Source organism: Scyliorhinus torazame, chromosome 22 (genome assembly GCF_047496885.1).
Source record: "Scyliorhinus torazame isolate Kashiwa2021f chromosome 22, sScyTor2.1, whole genome shotgun sequence".
Lineage (NCBI taxonomy): Eukaryota > Metazoa > Chordata > Chondrichthyes > Carcharhiniformes > Scyliorhinidae > Scyliorhinus > Scyliorhinus torazame.
The window spans coordinates 67,751,452-67,769,389 of record NC_092728.1 but is presented as its reverse complement, the minus strand read 5'-3'; the positions used below and the strand labels follow the sequence as shown (position 1 = coordinate 67,769,389).

At 45.3% G+C, this 17,938-nt stretch overlaps 1 protein-coding gene across 1 annotated transcript in view; it reads left to right on the top strand.

The window, feature by feature from the left end:
- Positions 1 to 17,938, top strand: part of cacna1ba (calcium channel, voltage-dependent, N type, alpha 1B subunit, a) — a 949,382-nt gene that overhangs the window by 904,820 nt on the left and 26,624 nt on the right. The window contains exons 41-43 of the mRNA XM_072488273.1: positions 7,691 to 7,798; positions 11,449 to 11,558; positions 14,600 to 14,730. Coding sequence (XP_072344374.1) covers positions 7,691 to 7,798; positions 11,449 to 11,558; positions 14,600 to 14,730 — 349 coding nt within the window. The remainder of the gene's footprint in view (positions 1 to 7,690; positions 7,799 to 11,448; positions 11,559 to 14,599; positions 14,731 to 17,938) is intronic.

Genomic DNA, 17,938 nt, shown 5'->3' with positions numbered 1-17,938 from the left:
GATTAAAGACTGGATAGTTTTCAATGACTGAAAGTAACTCATGCTAATATATATGTGTGTGAATAATTAAGTCACAACGCATTGACTTTTGGGTTGGCGCTAAATAAATTTGTTTGAACGTGAGAAGTAAGAATGTGAGAAGTGGGCGGCACGGTAGCACAGCGGGTAGCACTGTTGCTTCACAGCTCCAGGGTCCCAGGTTCGATTCCCGGCTTGCGTCACTGTCTGTGTGGAGTCTGCACGTTCTCCCTGTGTCTGCGTGGGTTTCATCCGGGTGCTCAGGTTCCCTCCCACAAGTTCCGAAAGGCGTGCTGTTAGGTGAATTGGATATTCTGAATTCTCCCTCTGTGTATCTGAACAGGTGCTGGAATGTGGTGACTAGGGGCTTTTCACAGTAACTTCATTGCAGTGTTAATGTCAGCATACTTGTGATAATAAAGATTCTTATTATTATACCAGTTGGCATGGTAGGGTGTTGGCTTGGGAAGGCTATAAAATAGAGCTGGAAGAAAAATGTGCAAAGCAAGTGAAGCAACCATTTGAATATGCCTATAAAATTAAGCCTCTGCAGGTGCAAACTGCAATTACTGATGTAGGTCCTATTGCTGAGTTCTTCTATGCCCTTCCTGCCTTTGTGTACACCTCGTCTATGACCTTCCTACCTTTGTGCACACCGCAATGGGCCAGCAGCGCTCACGACATGAACTCCCTGATATTTATAAATTGCTCCCTTTAACTGACGCAGGGTAAGGCACCAGCTGCATGTTAACTTTGTGAGGATCTATTGCTGTAATCTGCAGGCTTCAACAAACCAGCTTTGATTTGTCTCCCCGGTTATCTGAGGCATACCTTTCTCCAGAAAGGCAGCCAGCTAAAAAAGCTTTGTTTTCTGCTTTTGAGGTCAGAGTTGCTTGATTCAAATTTGTTCCTTTACTGTTTTATTTATGCCCATTAATTCCAATTATTAGACAATTTTAATTTTGAGCAAGCAGATAACGCCGCATTGACATAAGTGGACTGTAATGTATTTTTCACTGAAGTCATTGAACGGGGGGAAATAGTTTAAAACTCTGAAGTGATAAACTACAGCACGTGTTTTTGGCTTGCAATGCGTTTTTGTTTAAATCCATACAATTAAAAAAGAATGATACAAAACACGGAGTTGTAAGATTCACGTAGTGAAACTCTGAAAGTTCCTCAGTTAAGCCACAGGGAAAAATGCTGAGTGGTTTTTGTTTGTGAGAACAGAGATTTCAATATATTAATATATAGTGCAGATTGCCTAAGTCAATGATAAGCCTATCAAAAATTACATAACATTTAGCAACTATTGATGATATTTATATGATCAAAATTATTGAAATATCAGAGTACAAAATATCTGAAAACATTACAAATTTATTTGCACTCTTTTCCGGAGTTGTAAGTTTATTACAGTGTACTTGATCTTACCAGAGAATAAAGGGCTCTGTTTCCTTCTTTTGAATCTAAATGGTATTCTACATCTAATTGTGAGGGAAGCTTTTTAATTAGGATTCCTTTGCTTATCTCCCACTGGCACTGATGGCTGAACTATTTTTGAGGTCAGAGGGTGCGGGCTGTTGTCAGAAGTTCAAATACCGGATTTGGAATTTTCTTCATTTTCACGTTGACGATTGCTCACCAATTGAGAAACCAGAGAAAGAAGACTGCCTCCAAAAGCAACTCAAGTAGACTTTGTTACGTGGTGACAGTTAACTAAAAGAGCCCAGCGACATGTTTCAAAATTGATAATACATATCAGATGGAGTAGGGCCGAAAGTGGCCATTAACTCCTTTGCCTTTGATGCAGCACTTGAGCAAGCCTTACTTATCATCTATACATGGAGCAGTCACTGACACCTGCCACAGCAGAGTAAAGATTGAAAAAGCTGATGGCTGCATGCAGACTCAACATGCCCGGGCCACATTATTATCACACAGAATGATAAAATCACACCTGTGGAGCTTGCTGTTTAAGTGAAAAGGGATTAGCCACAAATCAGAAAAAGCTGTTGACTATCGAACACTAACCTCGGCAGTCTGGTCAATGTAAAGAGTCCAAAAGAAAACAAAATGCTACATGTATACGACTAATAGAAGATAAGATCAGGCAGACATAAGTCTTACATGCAATATTTTTAAGTTTCAGAACGCAGTTTGAATTATTCTTAAATTACATCATTTTACTTTATATCCCTCGCTCTGCAAAAATGACAATGGATTTTTTTAAATATGGGACAAACATGACATCTTAACCATTTATTTAATTTGTACCTGTGAGTTTATGACTTCACTAACATTTAATCACCAGGAGAGCATGAGCAAATAGTGATGGCATTGACATAGCAAAAGATGGTTTCACCCCCATTTTGACATAAACTTTAAGCAATGTGTTGATCATTTTAAAAAGCACTTGCTGAACATCTTTTTTCAAAATCTGTCATAGAAATTAAATGGTTGCTTGCCATTACTGATGTAAATAATGGTAATCAGTGAACGGAACCGAGTGTGCAACAAGGAAGGATTCTGACTATACCTGTGGAATTTTCTGCGAATGTTGACAATACTTCTGTCAAGGATTTTGAAAAGTGTAATCTCGTCACATAGGCTTGAGGTCTGTGTGAAGTGTGTGTTAACACTATCTAACAAAAGAGAAGGAGAAATTCTCGGGGGTGGTGCTAGACGGGCAATTATAGGTCAGCCATCCATTCTATGCAATGCATGATATTCAGTTCCAGTGTAGTGAATATGCAGGGATATGGGGAGAAGGTGGGCAAGTCGCACTAGGTGGACTGATCCTACGGATAGCCAGCACAGACACAAGGGGCGGGATTCTCCGTGATCGCCGTGATGTCCGCCGACCGGCGCCAAAAACGGCGCGAATCAGTCCGTCATCACGCCGCCCCAAAGGTGCGGAATTCTCCACATCTTGAGGGGCCGAGCCCTTACCTTGAGGGGCTAGGCCCGCGCCGGACTGATTTCCACCCCGCCAGCTGGCAGGAAAGGCCTTTGGTGCCCCGCCAGCCGGCGCGGAAATGACTTTGCCGGGCGGCGCAGGCGCGGGAGCGTCAGCGGCCGCTCACGGCATCCCGGCGCATGCACAGTGGAGGGGGTCTCTTCCGCCTCCGCCATAGTGGAGACCATGGCGAAGGCGGAAGGAAAAGAGTGCCCCCACGGCACAGGCCCGCCCGCAGATCGGTGGGCCCCGATCGCGGGCCAGGCCACCATGGGGGCACCCCCCGGGGCCAGATCACCCCGCGCCCCCCCCCCAGGACCCCGGAGCCCGCCCGCGCCGCCGTGTCCCGCCATCCCAAAGGTGGTTCAATCCACGCCGGCTGGCATGGGTTGACAGCGGCGGGACATCGGCCCGTCGCGGACCGGAGAATTGCCGGGGGATTCCCGCCTACTGGGGCGGCGTGATTCCCGCCCCCGCCGAATCACCGGCGGCGGAGAATTTGCGACACGGCAGGGGCAGGATTCACGCCGGCCCCCGGCGATTCTCCGACCCGGTGGGGGGGTCGGAGAATCGCGCCCAAGTTGTTGAATGGCTGCCTCTTGCGCTGTAACCATTCTGGGATTCTGAAAGGACTTCTCAAATTTAATTTTTATATCGATTGTTTTAAAAGTCAGAACGTATTTGCGATAACCTTAATTGGGTTCTTCAGAGTCACACTATTCATCTGATTTATTGAGGGCATTGCATTTGAAGCTGGTGTTTTAATAATAATAATCACTTATTGTCACAAGTAGGCTTCAATGAAGTTACTGTGAAAAGCCCCTAGTCGCCACATTCCACCGCCTGTTCGGGGAGGCTGGTCGGGAATTGAACCCGCACTGCTGGCTGCGTTCTGCATTACAAGCCAGCGATTTAGCCCACTGTGCTAAACCAGCCCCAGCAAAAGTTCTCCCACTTACCCTGGTGTCTGACTCCAGTGACTGTCTGATTTGGGGGGTCTTCCTGTACTCCCAGCAGTGGTCATCACTCCTCCCTGGCGCTGCTGGGACCACAGAGCTTCTGGACATCGGTTTGGCTATCAGCTCGCTGACGCAGGACTTCCTGCCGTGGTGAACGATTTGACAAAGTGCCTGTACTTAGAGAAAATCAAGTTCACCATTAGGGGTGCAGAGCAGGGGTTCACTTCCCGGTGGAAGCTGTTCATTGCCTTCTTTAAGGAGTACTGAACTGTCAGCGTGTGGGTGGGGTATGGGGGTTTCATTTACTGTTTGGGTTGGGGGTCTGGGTAAAAAGTTTATAAAAGGGGGGGCAGCGGGGAGATTTATTTTTTAAAAACTTTTTTCCGATTAAGGGCCAATTTAGCATGGCCTATCTACCTACCTGGCACATCTTTGGGTTGTGTGAGTGAGACCCACGGGGAGAAACAGTGACCCGGGACCAGGATCGAACCCGGTTCCTCGGTGCCATGAGGCAGTAGTGCTAACCACGATGCCACTGTGCTGCCCTCCCTGGAGGGTGGGGGGGGGGGGGGGGGGGTGCGATATTTCTGGCATGTTGTGGCTGTTTGCTACTGCCACCGTTATTTTTTGTTTTTCTTCATTATGTATTTTGAAAATTCCTCCAATAAAATATTTTTTTAAAAAAGGAACTTAGCTGTCCAAAGGCAATTAACTTTCTCTCTCTACTAAGTTTGTCTCACTGTACAATAAGAGTGGGCTATTTTTGAGTCCATCTCCATGACAATTTGCATTATCTTAGCTGAAACACATCTCTTTCTGTGCCCCCCTCCCCCACACATAATTGATCCATCAGGTATGGTACATGTACAACAAATGTCCATTAAAATAACACATGCTCATGCTTATAAGTGGACCAGAAGCTTTTTCTTTGGTCTCTGGGTTTTCTTTACCATTGCGATCTGAAGATGCTCATCACCTTGAGTCCTCCTCATTCCGCTGACCAGTTCGTCTGGTCACCCAGCTCTGCTTTTCTTGCGATTTACAGGTGAACGCATCATCTTCCTTTAGTGGTGTCTATCGGATTTCCATCCTATAGTTGTTTATTGTGCTGTCCATGTTGTAGTTTGCAACTTGCATTCGGTTCGCATGAATTGAATTCAATCTAAAAGCCTGTTTTCACAAATTGGAATGAATGGCTATTGCAGCGTTTATTGTAGGTATGGCTGACCATAACTATTTCAGTGTCCTCACTACATGAGTATGGCATGCTACCCTGGAGATGTGGGATCCATTTATTCTTTTAATAATTGTTAGTGACACCAGTAATAATCTCACACTGTACAATAAGAGTGGGCTATTTATGGGTCAATCTCCATGACAATTTGCATAATCTTATCTCTGCCCCCCCCCCCCCTCCCCCTCGCCCACACACACAATTGATTCATAGTCATCTTGTGTTAACCAGTACAGCCAGTGCCCGCTCAGTCTGGGCACTGATGTCACCAACCCCCTTGCTGTAAATGTTCAGGGACATAAGATACTGATGAACATCTCTTTTCTTTGGCTGTTCAACTTTTCAATCAGTCTTTCAATGTTATTTGGACTGGAACAGAACTGTAGTGACACTATACTTCTTCTGATAGGTGATGTAATCCACAGTGGGTTTCTTTAGATTGAGTCTGGAACCTATTACGTTATAGAAATACTTACTTTGAAGTTCAATTTTTCAATATATGTAAGCATTTCCTTTTTGTTTTAAATTTAGAGTACCCAATTCATTTTTTCCAATTAAGGGGCAATTTTAATGTGGCCAATCCACCCAACCTGCACATCTTTTGCGTTGTTGGGGCGAAACCCATGCAAACATGGGGAGAATGTGCAAACTCCACACGGATAGTGACCCAGAGCCGGGATCGAATCTGGGACCTCGGCGCCATGACGCTGCAGGGCTAACCCACTGCGCCACCGTGCTGCCCAAGTATGCATTTCCAACAGTCATTCTTGCGTATGCATCATAAACTATTGAGGCTAAAAGTTGTGACATCTGTTTTTGAAAACTCACCACTATTCTTAGAAGTCCCCCTATACCAAAAAGGGCCGACATTCTAAATGGTGATCAGGGATTCTCACTCCCCGACTCCGATACAGGCTTCAATGGGTGCTATTCAGGTCAAACTATGTTTTCAAGTTATCCCCCAGTATAACCCATACCTTCACCGAAGATTTCATCTACTTACCACTTAGTAGCATCAATCCTGGGTCCCGCATTGCTAAGTAAGTAAAGTAGACTAATAACCAGGTTAAAACTTTTAAGTTATTTTATTATTATATATTTTTTCCTCTTTTTAAAAGATGCAATCACTGTCTTTACAGAAAAGTAAAAAGATCTTGCTTCTGGATCCTTCTGGTTGGTTGAAGGGACCTTCAGGCCCAACTTGACAATCAATCTTCTTTAAAGTCATGTCTTCTTTAGATGTATTCGCTCATGAGCCCAGTTGCTGTGTCCTATCTTTCCCATGTACAGAGCTGTTAGAGCTATCTCTGAGCTGACTCTGCCTACTTTTTAAATTCTAGTCTTCCTTAGATGTACTTAGCTTTTTTAGCTCGGCTGCTCTGCCCTGTCTCTTTCCCATGACCGAGCTGACTGTAATCTGACTCTGCTTCTCCCCTCTCTCTCTCTCTCTGAGTTCTGCTTCTGGTTCTGGTTCTCGTTGCCCTGGTCTCGAGGTTTATATATGACTCCAGGGGGGGGGGGGGGGCCTCCGCTGTTGCTTGGCCCGCAATCGGGGACTACCGATCGGCGGGCCGGCCTCTCGGGCTGCCGGCCTCTTTTGTTCCGCGTCGACCCCTGTAGCCCTACGCCATGTTGCACGGGGCCAATGCAGAGAAGGGAGCCACTGCGCATGCGTGGCAATCGCGCCGGTCCCACTGTGCATGTGCACATTGGCGCCAGTCCCACTGCGCATGCGCAGACCCGCGGCACGCATCTGACACTCCAGTGCCGTGCTGGCCCCCTGCAGGGGTCAGAATCGCTGCTCCTGAGGCCATGTCGACGCCGTCGAGAAACGTGACTGTGTTGATGACAGTGACAACACAGCCTCAGGATCAGAGAATCCCACCCGCTGTCTGAGAAGGAGGATCTTTCCCAGATGACCATTTGTAGGGAGTAGAGTTATACTTCCACATTAATGAGGCATGCATGCTCTTTAACTATCATCCATTTCTTTTTCGTCATTTGCTTCAATTTGTCCTTCTCTGTGTTTACTTTTATCATGGACATTCTTGCATTGTGAAGAAGTACTTTTGATTTTCGGGGTATCCATTTATCATACCTAATTTTGTTTCTAAGCCAAATCTGTAGAGTCACAATTTATCTCCTATTGATCTGCTTGTATTAATTATTTTTGCACTGTCGGGATAGATATCTAATGACTGTACAAAAACGTTGGCATGACAAGCTGTTTCGTAGTGTTAACCTCTGGGGCTTCGGCCTTTCCAGTTAGCCTCACAGCCTCCGTACCAGCCTCCCTGAACAAGCGCCGGAATGTGGCGACTAGGGGCTTTTCACAGTAACTTCATTTGAAGCCTACTTGTGACAAGCGATTTTCATTTCATTCATTTCATTTTCACACACATAGTGAACAAAAGTACAAATGCCGTTTGCCAGGATGTAGATCAGAATGGGTACAGAACAACAATTTCCATGCACACTGGAGGAAGAGCAGAGTCTGACTGTGCTTGCCTTCTCCTGTAGGAGGTGCATATCAACAGCAATCTGATGCGGAGCTTCGGAAGGAAATAACCGCTGTTTGGCCAAATCTATCTCAGAAGATTCTGGATATACTGGTGCCTCCACATAGACGTAAGTACTCTTCCTAAATTCAATGGGGTTGGTTTTGCTGAAAGGACATTACATGTCTTCAGTTGTGCTTATTGAGCCAATATTTTAATGATTTTGATTTATGTATTATCTACATCCAAACAAATGAGCTAAAGTCCCTGGCCTTTCCCTTAATCCGAGAGCTGCTCTTTTATTACTGAGAACTTTGGTGAAGAACCTGGGCTCATGTTGCAACTTTTATGTAAAACAAGAATTTGTACGTATAAGCTTGATTTATATTATGGCACAGTAAGAAGTCTTACAACACCAGGTTGTATATTATGGCAGTCCACATATCGAACTTTAAAAGCAGGTTTCAAACATCTGCTGCACTTGAAAGGAAGGTGCTAACGAGGGAATCGGTAAACCAAATTAAATGGAGTGGTGCAATACTTGGTCATTGTTTTAATGATATGCTGCTTGCAGTTAGACTTGATAAAACCAGAACATTTCCCATCATTTTAGAAAAGGCTTTTAACTTAGTGACCGATCTATGCCTTCATGAGTCAGTTGCTAAAAGAATGACCCAGTGCTTAGCCAAACGATCTAGTCCAAGAAAGACGAACCCTTGTTCTGTTCTATGCAAGCTGATTTTGACCAGGGCAGGAACTGAGATCTTATAATTGGTTTCATTGCTACTGGACCAGGGGATCAGGGGTTATGGGGAGAAGGCAGGAGAATGGGGGATGAGAAAATATCAGCCATGACTGAAAGGCGGAGCAGAATCGATTGACTGAGTGGCCTAATTCTGCTCCTATGTCTTATGGTCTTATATCATTAGTGCGAATGTGGAGAGCAAGGACAGAATCAGTCTCACAAGTGAAGCTCCTAAGATTCTCTTTTTTGTTGAAAATATTTTATTGAGGCATTTATAATTTTAACACTTGTCAACAACAACATCCAACAGAGACAGAACCCACAAGAAAATAATCATCATCCCTCCGCCCGCCCCCCCCCCCCCCCCCCCCCACCGCCGAAGACAAACACCAACCAACATGGCTTATGAAAATACGCCGCCAGACCTTTCCGGCCCTCCCGTCATTGGTTTTCTACCCTTATTTGTCACTTCCATTCCTCCCCTTCTCCCCCCCTCCCACCTCCTCCCCCTCCCCCAGCTGACAGTCTAATTTTTCTTGAAGAAGTCGATGAGCGTCTGCCACCTGTGAGCGAACCCCTGTAATGAGCCCCTCAAGGCGCATTTAATTTTCTCAAGCCTGTGAAACCCCGCCATGTCACTAACCCAAATCCCCGACTTCGGGGGATCCGAGTCCCTCCATCCCAGTAAAATCCGTCTCCGGGCCACCAAGGAAGCAAAGCCCAGAAGCTCCTATTATTCTTGATAGTTGCTTGCTAAACCTGTGAGTGAAGGGTTCTGGAGCTTATCCAGTACCAGCGGAATCTCCCCACAACAAAAGAGACAGCATCTTCCAGAGAGGAAATGAGAAAATTGGAAGAGGACAATAAAATACTTTGAAAGATAGATGAATTACTGATAATCAGTAACGATATAAGATCTTGCTGGATTATGTATATAGAAGAAGATCTGTGCCCATTCCCTTTTTTGGATTACTTGTGTTGAAATGGTAACTGGAAGAGATTAGTGGATAAGTACAGCATTCAATCTCAGACAAAGCGCTATCACGGTTCATTAACAGCCAAATTGTAGTAGTTGCAAAAACATTTGTGAAATTGCAAATTCTGAACGAGCTGGTGAACACTTGCATCCTGGTGTCCATGAGCTCGCCCATTAAAAATAACATTGACGTTGGGGTAATGAAAGCTTTGCTTGAAACATTGATCTGAATTCTACTAAGTCACAGGACAAAAGCGATTATGGATGGCATCGGTCAAGTTGGATACTTGGCCAAGTTATCATGTGTTAAATTCCAACCGTGATAAAAAGAATGAACTAAGCCTTCAAGTGTCTAATCTGCATTGTTGGAGGTGCCATCTGCAATAATTAACTGAGATCCCATTTACGTGCTCCAGTGGTTCAGAGGAAGATTTGGTGCTGGTATGTGAAGAAGTGCAGAGAGAACTCTCTTTGAATCCTGCTAACATTCTGAACTCACCCAACACCACCAATAAAATCAATGAATTGTTTGTTTATCCCATGCTATCTACCAATTACTGGTGTAGAATGGCTGCCTCATTTTCTTACATTACTCACAGATTTCCAGAAAAGTGTTAAGTACTCGCAAACATTTCATTCTTGTTCATTGCCATATAAATGTAAGTACTATGTTTTAAATATGTTAGGTCACAGAATAAACACAGATATTGCTCAATCTTAGAAATATGCTTCAGTCCCTTGTTCACCGTGATCGGCTTCTTGGCAAGTTCCTGAGCGGGATTCTCTGATCCTGAGGCTAAGTGTTGACGCCATCGTAAACGCTGCCGCGTTTCACGCCGGCGTCAACATGCCCTCAGGAGCAGCAATTCTGACCTCTACAGGGGACTCGCATGGCACTGGAGTGACCCACACTGCTCCAGCTGCCGATGCTGGCATCAGATGGCCGCCGCGGGTCTGCGCATACGCAGTGGGACCGGCATCAATGCGCGCATGCGCAGTGACCTCCTTCTCCGCGCCAGCCCCGACACAACATGTCGTAGGGCTCCAGGGGCCGGCGCGGAGCAAAGTAGGCCCCCAGCCCGAGAAGCCGACCCGCCAATCGGTAGGCCTCGTTCGCGGACAAGGCCACAGCGGAGGCCCCACCCCCCCCGGGGTCGGAACCCCTCCGCCCCCCCCCCCCCCACCAGGCTGCCCCCTAGATGCATGCACGCCGAGGTCCCGCCGAGTAAGAACACACGTGGACGTCACCGGCGGGACTCAGATTTTTTGCGCGGCCGCTCGGCTCATCGCGGACGGAGAATCGGCAGGGGGAGCCGCGTGGAACGGCCCCCGACCGGCGCCGCACCGATCATGCCGGCGCCGATGGCACCAATTCTCTGCTGTCCGGAGAATCGGCGGACCAGCATCGGGGCGGCGTCACGCGATTCACGCCCGTCCTGGCAATTCTCCGGCCTGGCCTGGGCTGAGAGAATCCCGCCCCCTATCTTCACTGCCCAGCTGAGAAGCCGAAACTCCTGACAACAAGCTTAAATATAACTTTGCTTACATTGAACCTGTGTCCCTGCAAGCAAACTTAAGTGTAATTAACAAATGTATGGATTTTTAGAAAATGTCAATATGTATCCAATGCATCAATTTACTGATCTGAGATCAGCAAATGTTGGCTTGATTTTTGAGTCTAGAAGGGGTATTAGAAATGTCAGAGCAAGCATACTGACAAGAAAGCTGTTTTCAAGAAACCCATCTATTAACTGATATATCAGACCATGTGGAATCTTGCACAATACTTTGCAGGCTATTTTACAGTTAAAGCAACTGTGCAGAGTGTTTCATTTTATTTTGTTTTTATGTATACACCTTGTCCAAAATGTTTGCATTGCACAGTAGCTCGCATACAGGATAAAGAAATAGCTGTAAAAGAAAAGGCCCCACAAAAGGTAGTTCCTTAGATAATCCCTATTGGGATGGACAGCCTACTGAGATTTACTGAATTTAAAGGGGCAACACTGCAAGAGTGGGGAGAGCCCTCACATTTTTCTTTCTTTCTCTCTTTCTGCAGCCACAGAGTTGACAGTGGGGAAAGTCTATGCAGCTCTGATGATTTTTGATTACTACAAGCAGAACAAAAGTAAAAGAATGCAGCAACAGCAGCCTGGCAGCTTATCACAGGTAACGAGAAAGACTGAGCCATAAACCCATGCACGATTATAACCCTGCTTTTCTAATTTCCATAATGGAGAAAGTTCCCTAAATATCTTATATGACTTTTCAAAATGCAAGTTTACATATTCCAGAATATACTGGCTATTTAACCTCTCTCTCTCATTGCATGGAGTTTTCAACATTTGTTAACGTCTCGCCCTGCTGGCTGGTTAATGAGACCATTACTTTAGCCCGATGGAGATAGGTTTGGTTGTAATTAGTCCTTCCCAACAACCTCAGCAATGAACTCCACCAATTACATGTAACTTTTGTTGGTCGTTATGCTATTCCCATTACTGTTATGTTTCTGTGATCACTGTACAATGTATATGATGTCTTAATTGCTCAAACTCTACCATTTTAGACTACTTTGCATGGATTAGTGCAGCAGTATAAAATGTCTGCTTCAAGCCCTTTCTACGAAGAAATCCGTAACAAACAGAGTGGTTGATTCTGTGTGCAAGTGTATGTATATATGCTTGTGTATGTGTGTGTTACTCTCGTCTTACATTGGGATAGCTTTATTTTCCACAAGAGGAGGGAACGTATTGAGGGCAATTTTCATCTACATTATTCGAGTAGGGACTTGGCAGAGGGCATTGCCCACCCATTGTAAAGCATGCCTGACTTTCACCCCAATTAAACCAATGCATTGAACATCAGGCAGGTTGTGCAAGCAGCCAAGCTATGCTGCCAGGTAGCCACCCAGGCAGTCAGTTTTAAATAGCACACTGCACCTTGTTTCTGAAATTGGCGAATGAGCAAATGGCAGGAGTGGGGTCGTCCTTGGTGCATATTTTCTGGTTGGAATGCATCGGCGAGCCACAGGGCTTTTTTCACTCGGTATGTTCTTTTCTTATTTTTTTCCAAATTAAAAGAGAATTGCCTTCCCTTATTTCTGAGGTAAATTTTGAACAAGTAAAAGGTTTGTATTTTAGAAGAATTCTTAGAGAGGTTGGGAGTCTGGAGGCCGCTGTGCTTTTCAGATACAGGGCTGAATTTCTGTTTGGCTGTGGAGGTGTGTTTCTGTTTGCAAAAGACCAAATATTTTACCATGATCTGGATGAGGTTGGATAGCATTCATGGGTGCAGCTTGCGAATTGTGAAATGGCCCAACTCACATTTCGAGACCAAATGTTGAGAATTCAGCCCACAATCTCCATCCAGTGTTTAACGCGATTTTGTTTTATTGTGCACTTGTCCCCATTCATTTTTGACTCTCCTACCAGTTACCATTCTATTCTATAAAGGTATTGGAAGGCTAGCTCCAAGGATTCTACCATTGGGCAGTGGTGGAAAAATGGCCAGGGGATGGATTATTCAGCCGTGCCCACCGCCACGGATGGGATGCAGACCATCTAAACGTCCATTGATCTCGAGCGGGAATTTCCAGTCGATGGGGGGGGGGGGGCGAGGCTGAAGAATCCCGCCCAGGGTGTTATTTTCTTTTTTTTTTAAATGTTTTTCTAATTAAGGAGCAATTTATCATGGCAAAATCCACCTGCTTTGCACATCTTTGATTGTGGGGGTGAGACCCACGCAAACACGGAGAGAATGTGCAAACTCCACACAGACAGTGACCCAGGGCCGGGATCGAACCGGGTCCTTGGTGCCGCGAGGCAGCAGTGCCAACCACTGCGCCACCGAGCCACCCTAGGATGTTATGTTCTAAAAATGTGTTGATAGCAGAGCCAAAGAATCACGATTCCTTCACTGGACATCAGAAAACAAAATGCCCGAGACCACGAGAGGGAGCAAATCTCTCTTCGAGCAGATCACTAGAGATTTGACCCTTACCACAAGGATTGTAACATGCGCTCATTTATTTATATCCCTCCGCTAAAATATATGAACATTTCATATTTGCTTATTTATGAATACAAGGCAAGTGTAAAATGAAATGCCAATCCTTTGTTTAGCTTAGACAAATCTGTAAATCCACTTTACAAGTTGCCATCCCTTCTGTACACTGTCTGGCCTCTCATTTGTATTGTTGCCGGCTTGCTTTCCCTGCTGTGTGGGTCATCCCCCACTGGAAGGAAGAGTTGATGTGTGTTTAGTGAGTGAATGTGCCAAGGAGACAACTAAATACAAGACTCAGAGTAGCCATGTGTACGTTATTTGTACTCACACTGTAGCATAAATGATTTAACCGCAATGTGGTGTGAATTTGTAATTGTTTATATCTTCAGTGGAACTACTGTCATTGGCTTGCAACAGTAACCTATTGCTTCAGTGCAAACATGCGTACATCACCCCCGTCACCATTTTATGTCATCTTTCATGCTCGTGTCAGATTCTCTTCAATTCTTTTGCATGCCATTTTGTGCTGTCTGAGATCCTTGGCACCTTTCACCTTCACTTCACCATCACTCCTCTCTCTCTCGCTAGCCTGCACCAGGCCTCTGCTCTCCTCTGCACTTGTCCTTGTCTGTCGAGCTGCTTCCTCCCAGACTGCCATCTTTCTCTCTCTCTCTCCTGACTGCCAATAGTCACCATGATGAAGCTGAGGCATGATATTGAGTACAATGTCACACGCTTGCTATCAGGCCTGTGTTACTCCTGTTGGGCTCAAAAACATGTATTTGCCGCAAATGAACAAAGGCTTTCTGTTAATTTAAGGGAAAATAAGTTGGAAAGCGCTGTTTCCCTCAAAAATAGTTCACCACCACATGACAGCTGACTAGATACTCTTTTTTGGTTATGTAATCGGGTGCCATTTTGTGGTGCAATTTTCAGTGAATTACCAATTGCAGTCCTTCTTTATGTATGTGAGATTGAAGGGCTTAAAAAGCCCAGAAGGAAAGTTCTCACTGTACGGCATTTACAGTACATTATTGTATGGCCTTGTACATTTCCATGCAATTGGAATAATCTAGCGGTGGGGTCCACCAACGAAACAGCCTCCTCAGATTTTTGCCTTTTGATTTTGCTTGTACCTTTTTTTTTGGGTTTGCATCCATAAGTCCCTTTCATTCCCGACCTGCAACGTATTATCTTTCACACAGACTCGAACATCATTCTTTCAGCGCATGGTGGGAGCTTTGACACCCACGCAAGAAGAGCCCCCCTCCCTCAACAACACAAAGTCCATTTCTCACACGATGAACAAGAATGCACTCAACAATGGCGGCAACATGTAAGTATTTGAAATTTCTGTTCAATGTCTTGATGTATCTCAGACTTGCACAACACTGCCATCTCAGCTTATGGAATAAGTTACAGGATATAAGGTATCCATGGATTCACTGAATACTTTGGGGAGATTGATGGATTATGGTGAGATGGTGCTGGGTAGATCCACCCAGAAAAGTTCACCATGTTGGGACCAATGGCTTTTATTTGTTCTGAAACTAATTGATGTTCCTCTAATCGGTGAGAGATTAATTACTCACAAACTCTTGTTGTGCTGGGCAATTAGAGCTATAGCTCATATATGCTTTTGTGCAGCCTCTCTTTCAGGGAATAGAGTTTGTGGAGTCCCAATTTACATGCTTTGAAACTTGACTGAAATCATTCATCATTCTTGTCAATTTCTATCCAAAATTATCAAAAGTTTTGAATGTTAAGGTTCATTCTTCGAGTAATATGTTGAAGCATCAGACATGGTAAAAATGTATTGTATTCAAAGGCAAAAGTAGAACTTCTTACGTATATTTTGTTTTTCTCTCTATCTTTTAATTAATCATGCACCACACAAATTCCTCTGGCAAGGTAGATTGATAGTCTGCTGTCAATCCTATCAGTGCTACTCTGTAATTGGAGTTTTCACAAAGTAGGCGTAACAAAACTGACTGGAGCTACTCTTGAATTAACTTCCCTTTCACCCTGTTCATTTGAACTGAAATTGTGAAGCACCAACCTAAATCCTTGTCTGGCACTTCAGCGTTTCATTTTGTTGCTGTACCAATGTATTGTTTCATGCCTTGTTGATAAATATCATGTAGGCGTCTCTTTGAAAATCCTCTGTGAAATAGTTAATTAAATGTCTGTGCCACCATATTCTAATGCAGTGGAAATTCTCGAGCATATTGAAACAAAGTATTGTTGCTGATAAAAATTGCTGATAAAAATATATTTTTGTCGCTCAACATGACCGGACAACCTTGCTCAAAAGTAAACTAAAAGAGACGCTTTGCTGGACTGGTATAAGAACGATGAGCTGCCACATCCTATATATGACCGGGTTCATCCTCATGGCTCCATGTATGTATGGGCTTCCCACAACACACAAAAGTGATGTCCCTTTACGCCCAATCACACACATTCTTATCATAGAATTTACAGTGCAGAAGGAGGCCATTCGGCCCATCGAGTCTGCACCAGCTCTTGGAAAGAGCACCCTACCCAAGGTCAACACCTCCACCCTATCCTCATAACCCAGTAACCCCACCCAACACTAAGGGCAATTTTGGACACTAAGGGCAATTTATCATGGCCAATCCACCTAACCTGCATATCTTTGGACTGTGGGACGAAACCGGAGCAACCGGAGGAAACCCACGCACACACGGGGAGGATGTGCAGACTCCGCACAGACAGTAACCCAAGCCGGAATCGAACCTGGGACCCTGGAGCTGTGAAGCAATTGTGCTATCCACAATGCTACCGTGCTGCCATGGGATCTCCTCTAGGCCCAGCTCTCGCAAACATTTTTGTTGGGTTCTATTGGAAATGTGCCTTCAATGGAATGACACCTAACCTCCTATTCCTTGCATATTTCCAATATGTGGATGATACCGTTGCTATATTTAAATCCACAGCTGCATGTAATAATTTCCTTACATGTCCTAATGGGCTCCATCCTGCACTCAGATTGACCTTTGAAATGGAGCGTTCAAATGAACTCCCTTTCCTTAACATACTAGTTATGTTAAATCTGCCTGGTATCTCTCTCCAAGGTCTACCACAAGCTTACCTTCACTGTTCAATAAACACGAAAGGATTCTTACAGTTCCACGCACTATAAAATGGGCCTTATCAGCAACCTCATAAATAGGACTCAAGCCACTTGCACTCCATGCAAGCTTGATGCTGAACTAGGATGCATAAAAGGCTGCTCTGGTTAATTGCTGCTCTGATCATATTAATTCGCACTGTATATCGCATAAACTCATGAACGGGCCTAAGGCTATCACATTTGGTACTGCAAAGTGCCCAGTCTACCTCAGATTACCCTGGAAGGGCAAGGTATTTCAAAACATTTGAGCAGCAGGTGAAGCTAGCTGTTTCACGATGCTACCATTCAGTAGCAGAATGAGTGATTTTCACCAGGAATAGGATGCTACCATCAAGTTAAAGAGATGTCCTCCCTGTCACATAAATGAGTAATATGATAAATGAATTTCAGTATCAATGTGATGCTAGGTATGTAGGTTGCATGGCCCAAAGAGTGGTGAATCATATCAAACAGAATGTTCTTCTGCTGCTTGCAACAGGAAAGCCCGTGCTTGCAAAACTCAAACATAGTGTTGACATGAGATGTGATTCTGAGATTGGACAACGTTTGCTAAATAATCCATGGTATGCCAAGAATTACACTGACAATCAATTCAAGATTGTTAGTCAGGCTCACAGTGTGGCGCATATGCGTGTACTGTAAGTTACATATATTAATACACGGGGCCCTGTTCTTTGCAGACAGAAAGAACATCTACATACATTGCGCCTGTTTTAGCTGAATAAAGTAATTGACAGCCATTCGTCGGTTCATTCCGCAGTGCAATGCCTTGACCAATCAGAGTCACGTTGCCAGGTTTAAATTTCAAACAATGTTTGGTAGTTAACTGTCAGTCACCATCAACTGGTGCATTATCCATGGCAATGCCTCTAACAATCAGAATCCACTTGCCAACCAATTAGCATTCTTTTCTCATATAGTATACACCTTGAGGGGCGCGATTCTCCACTCCCACGCCGGTTGGGAGAATCGCCTGGGCCGCCAAAATTTCCGGGGACGCCGGTCCGATGCCCTCCCGCAATTCTCCCAAGCGGCGGGAACAGCCCGGTCAAGTTTCGCAGGCCGGAAAATCGCCGGAGACACCCAAAATGGCGATTCTCCGGCACCCCCGCTATTCTGAGGCCTGGATAGGCCGAGCGGCCAGGCCAAAACGGCGGGTTCCGCCCGGCGCCGTCCACACCTCGTCGCTGCAGTCGTGGGCGGTGCGTGAACGCTGGGGGGGGGGGGCGGCCTGTGGGGGGGCGAGCGGGATCCTGCACCGGGCTTCACCTGGAATGTGGGGTGGCCCACGATCGGTGCCCACCGATCGTCGGGCCGTCCTCTCTGAAGGAGGACCTCCTTCCTTCCGCGGCCCCGCAAGGTCCGTCCCCCATCTTCTTGCGGGGTG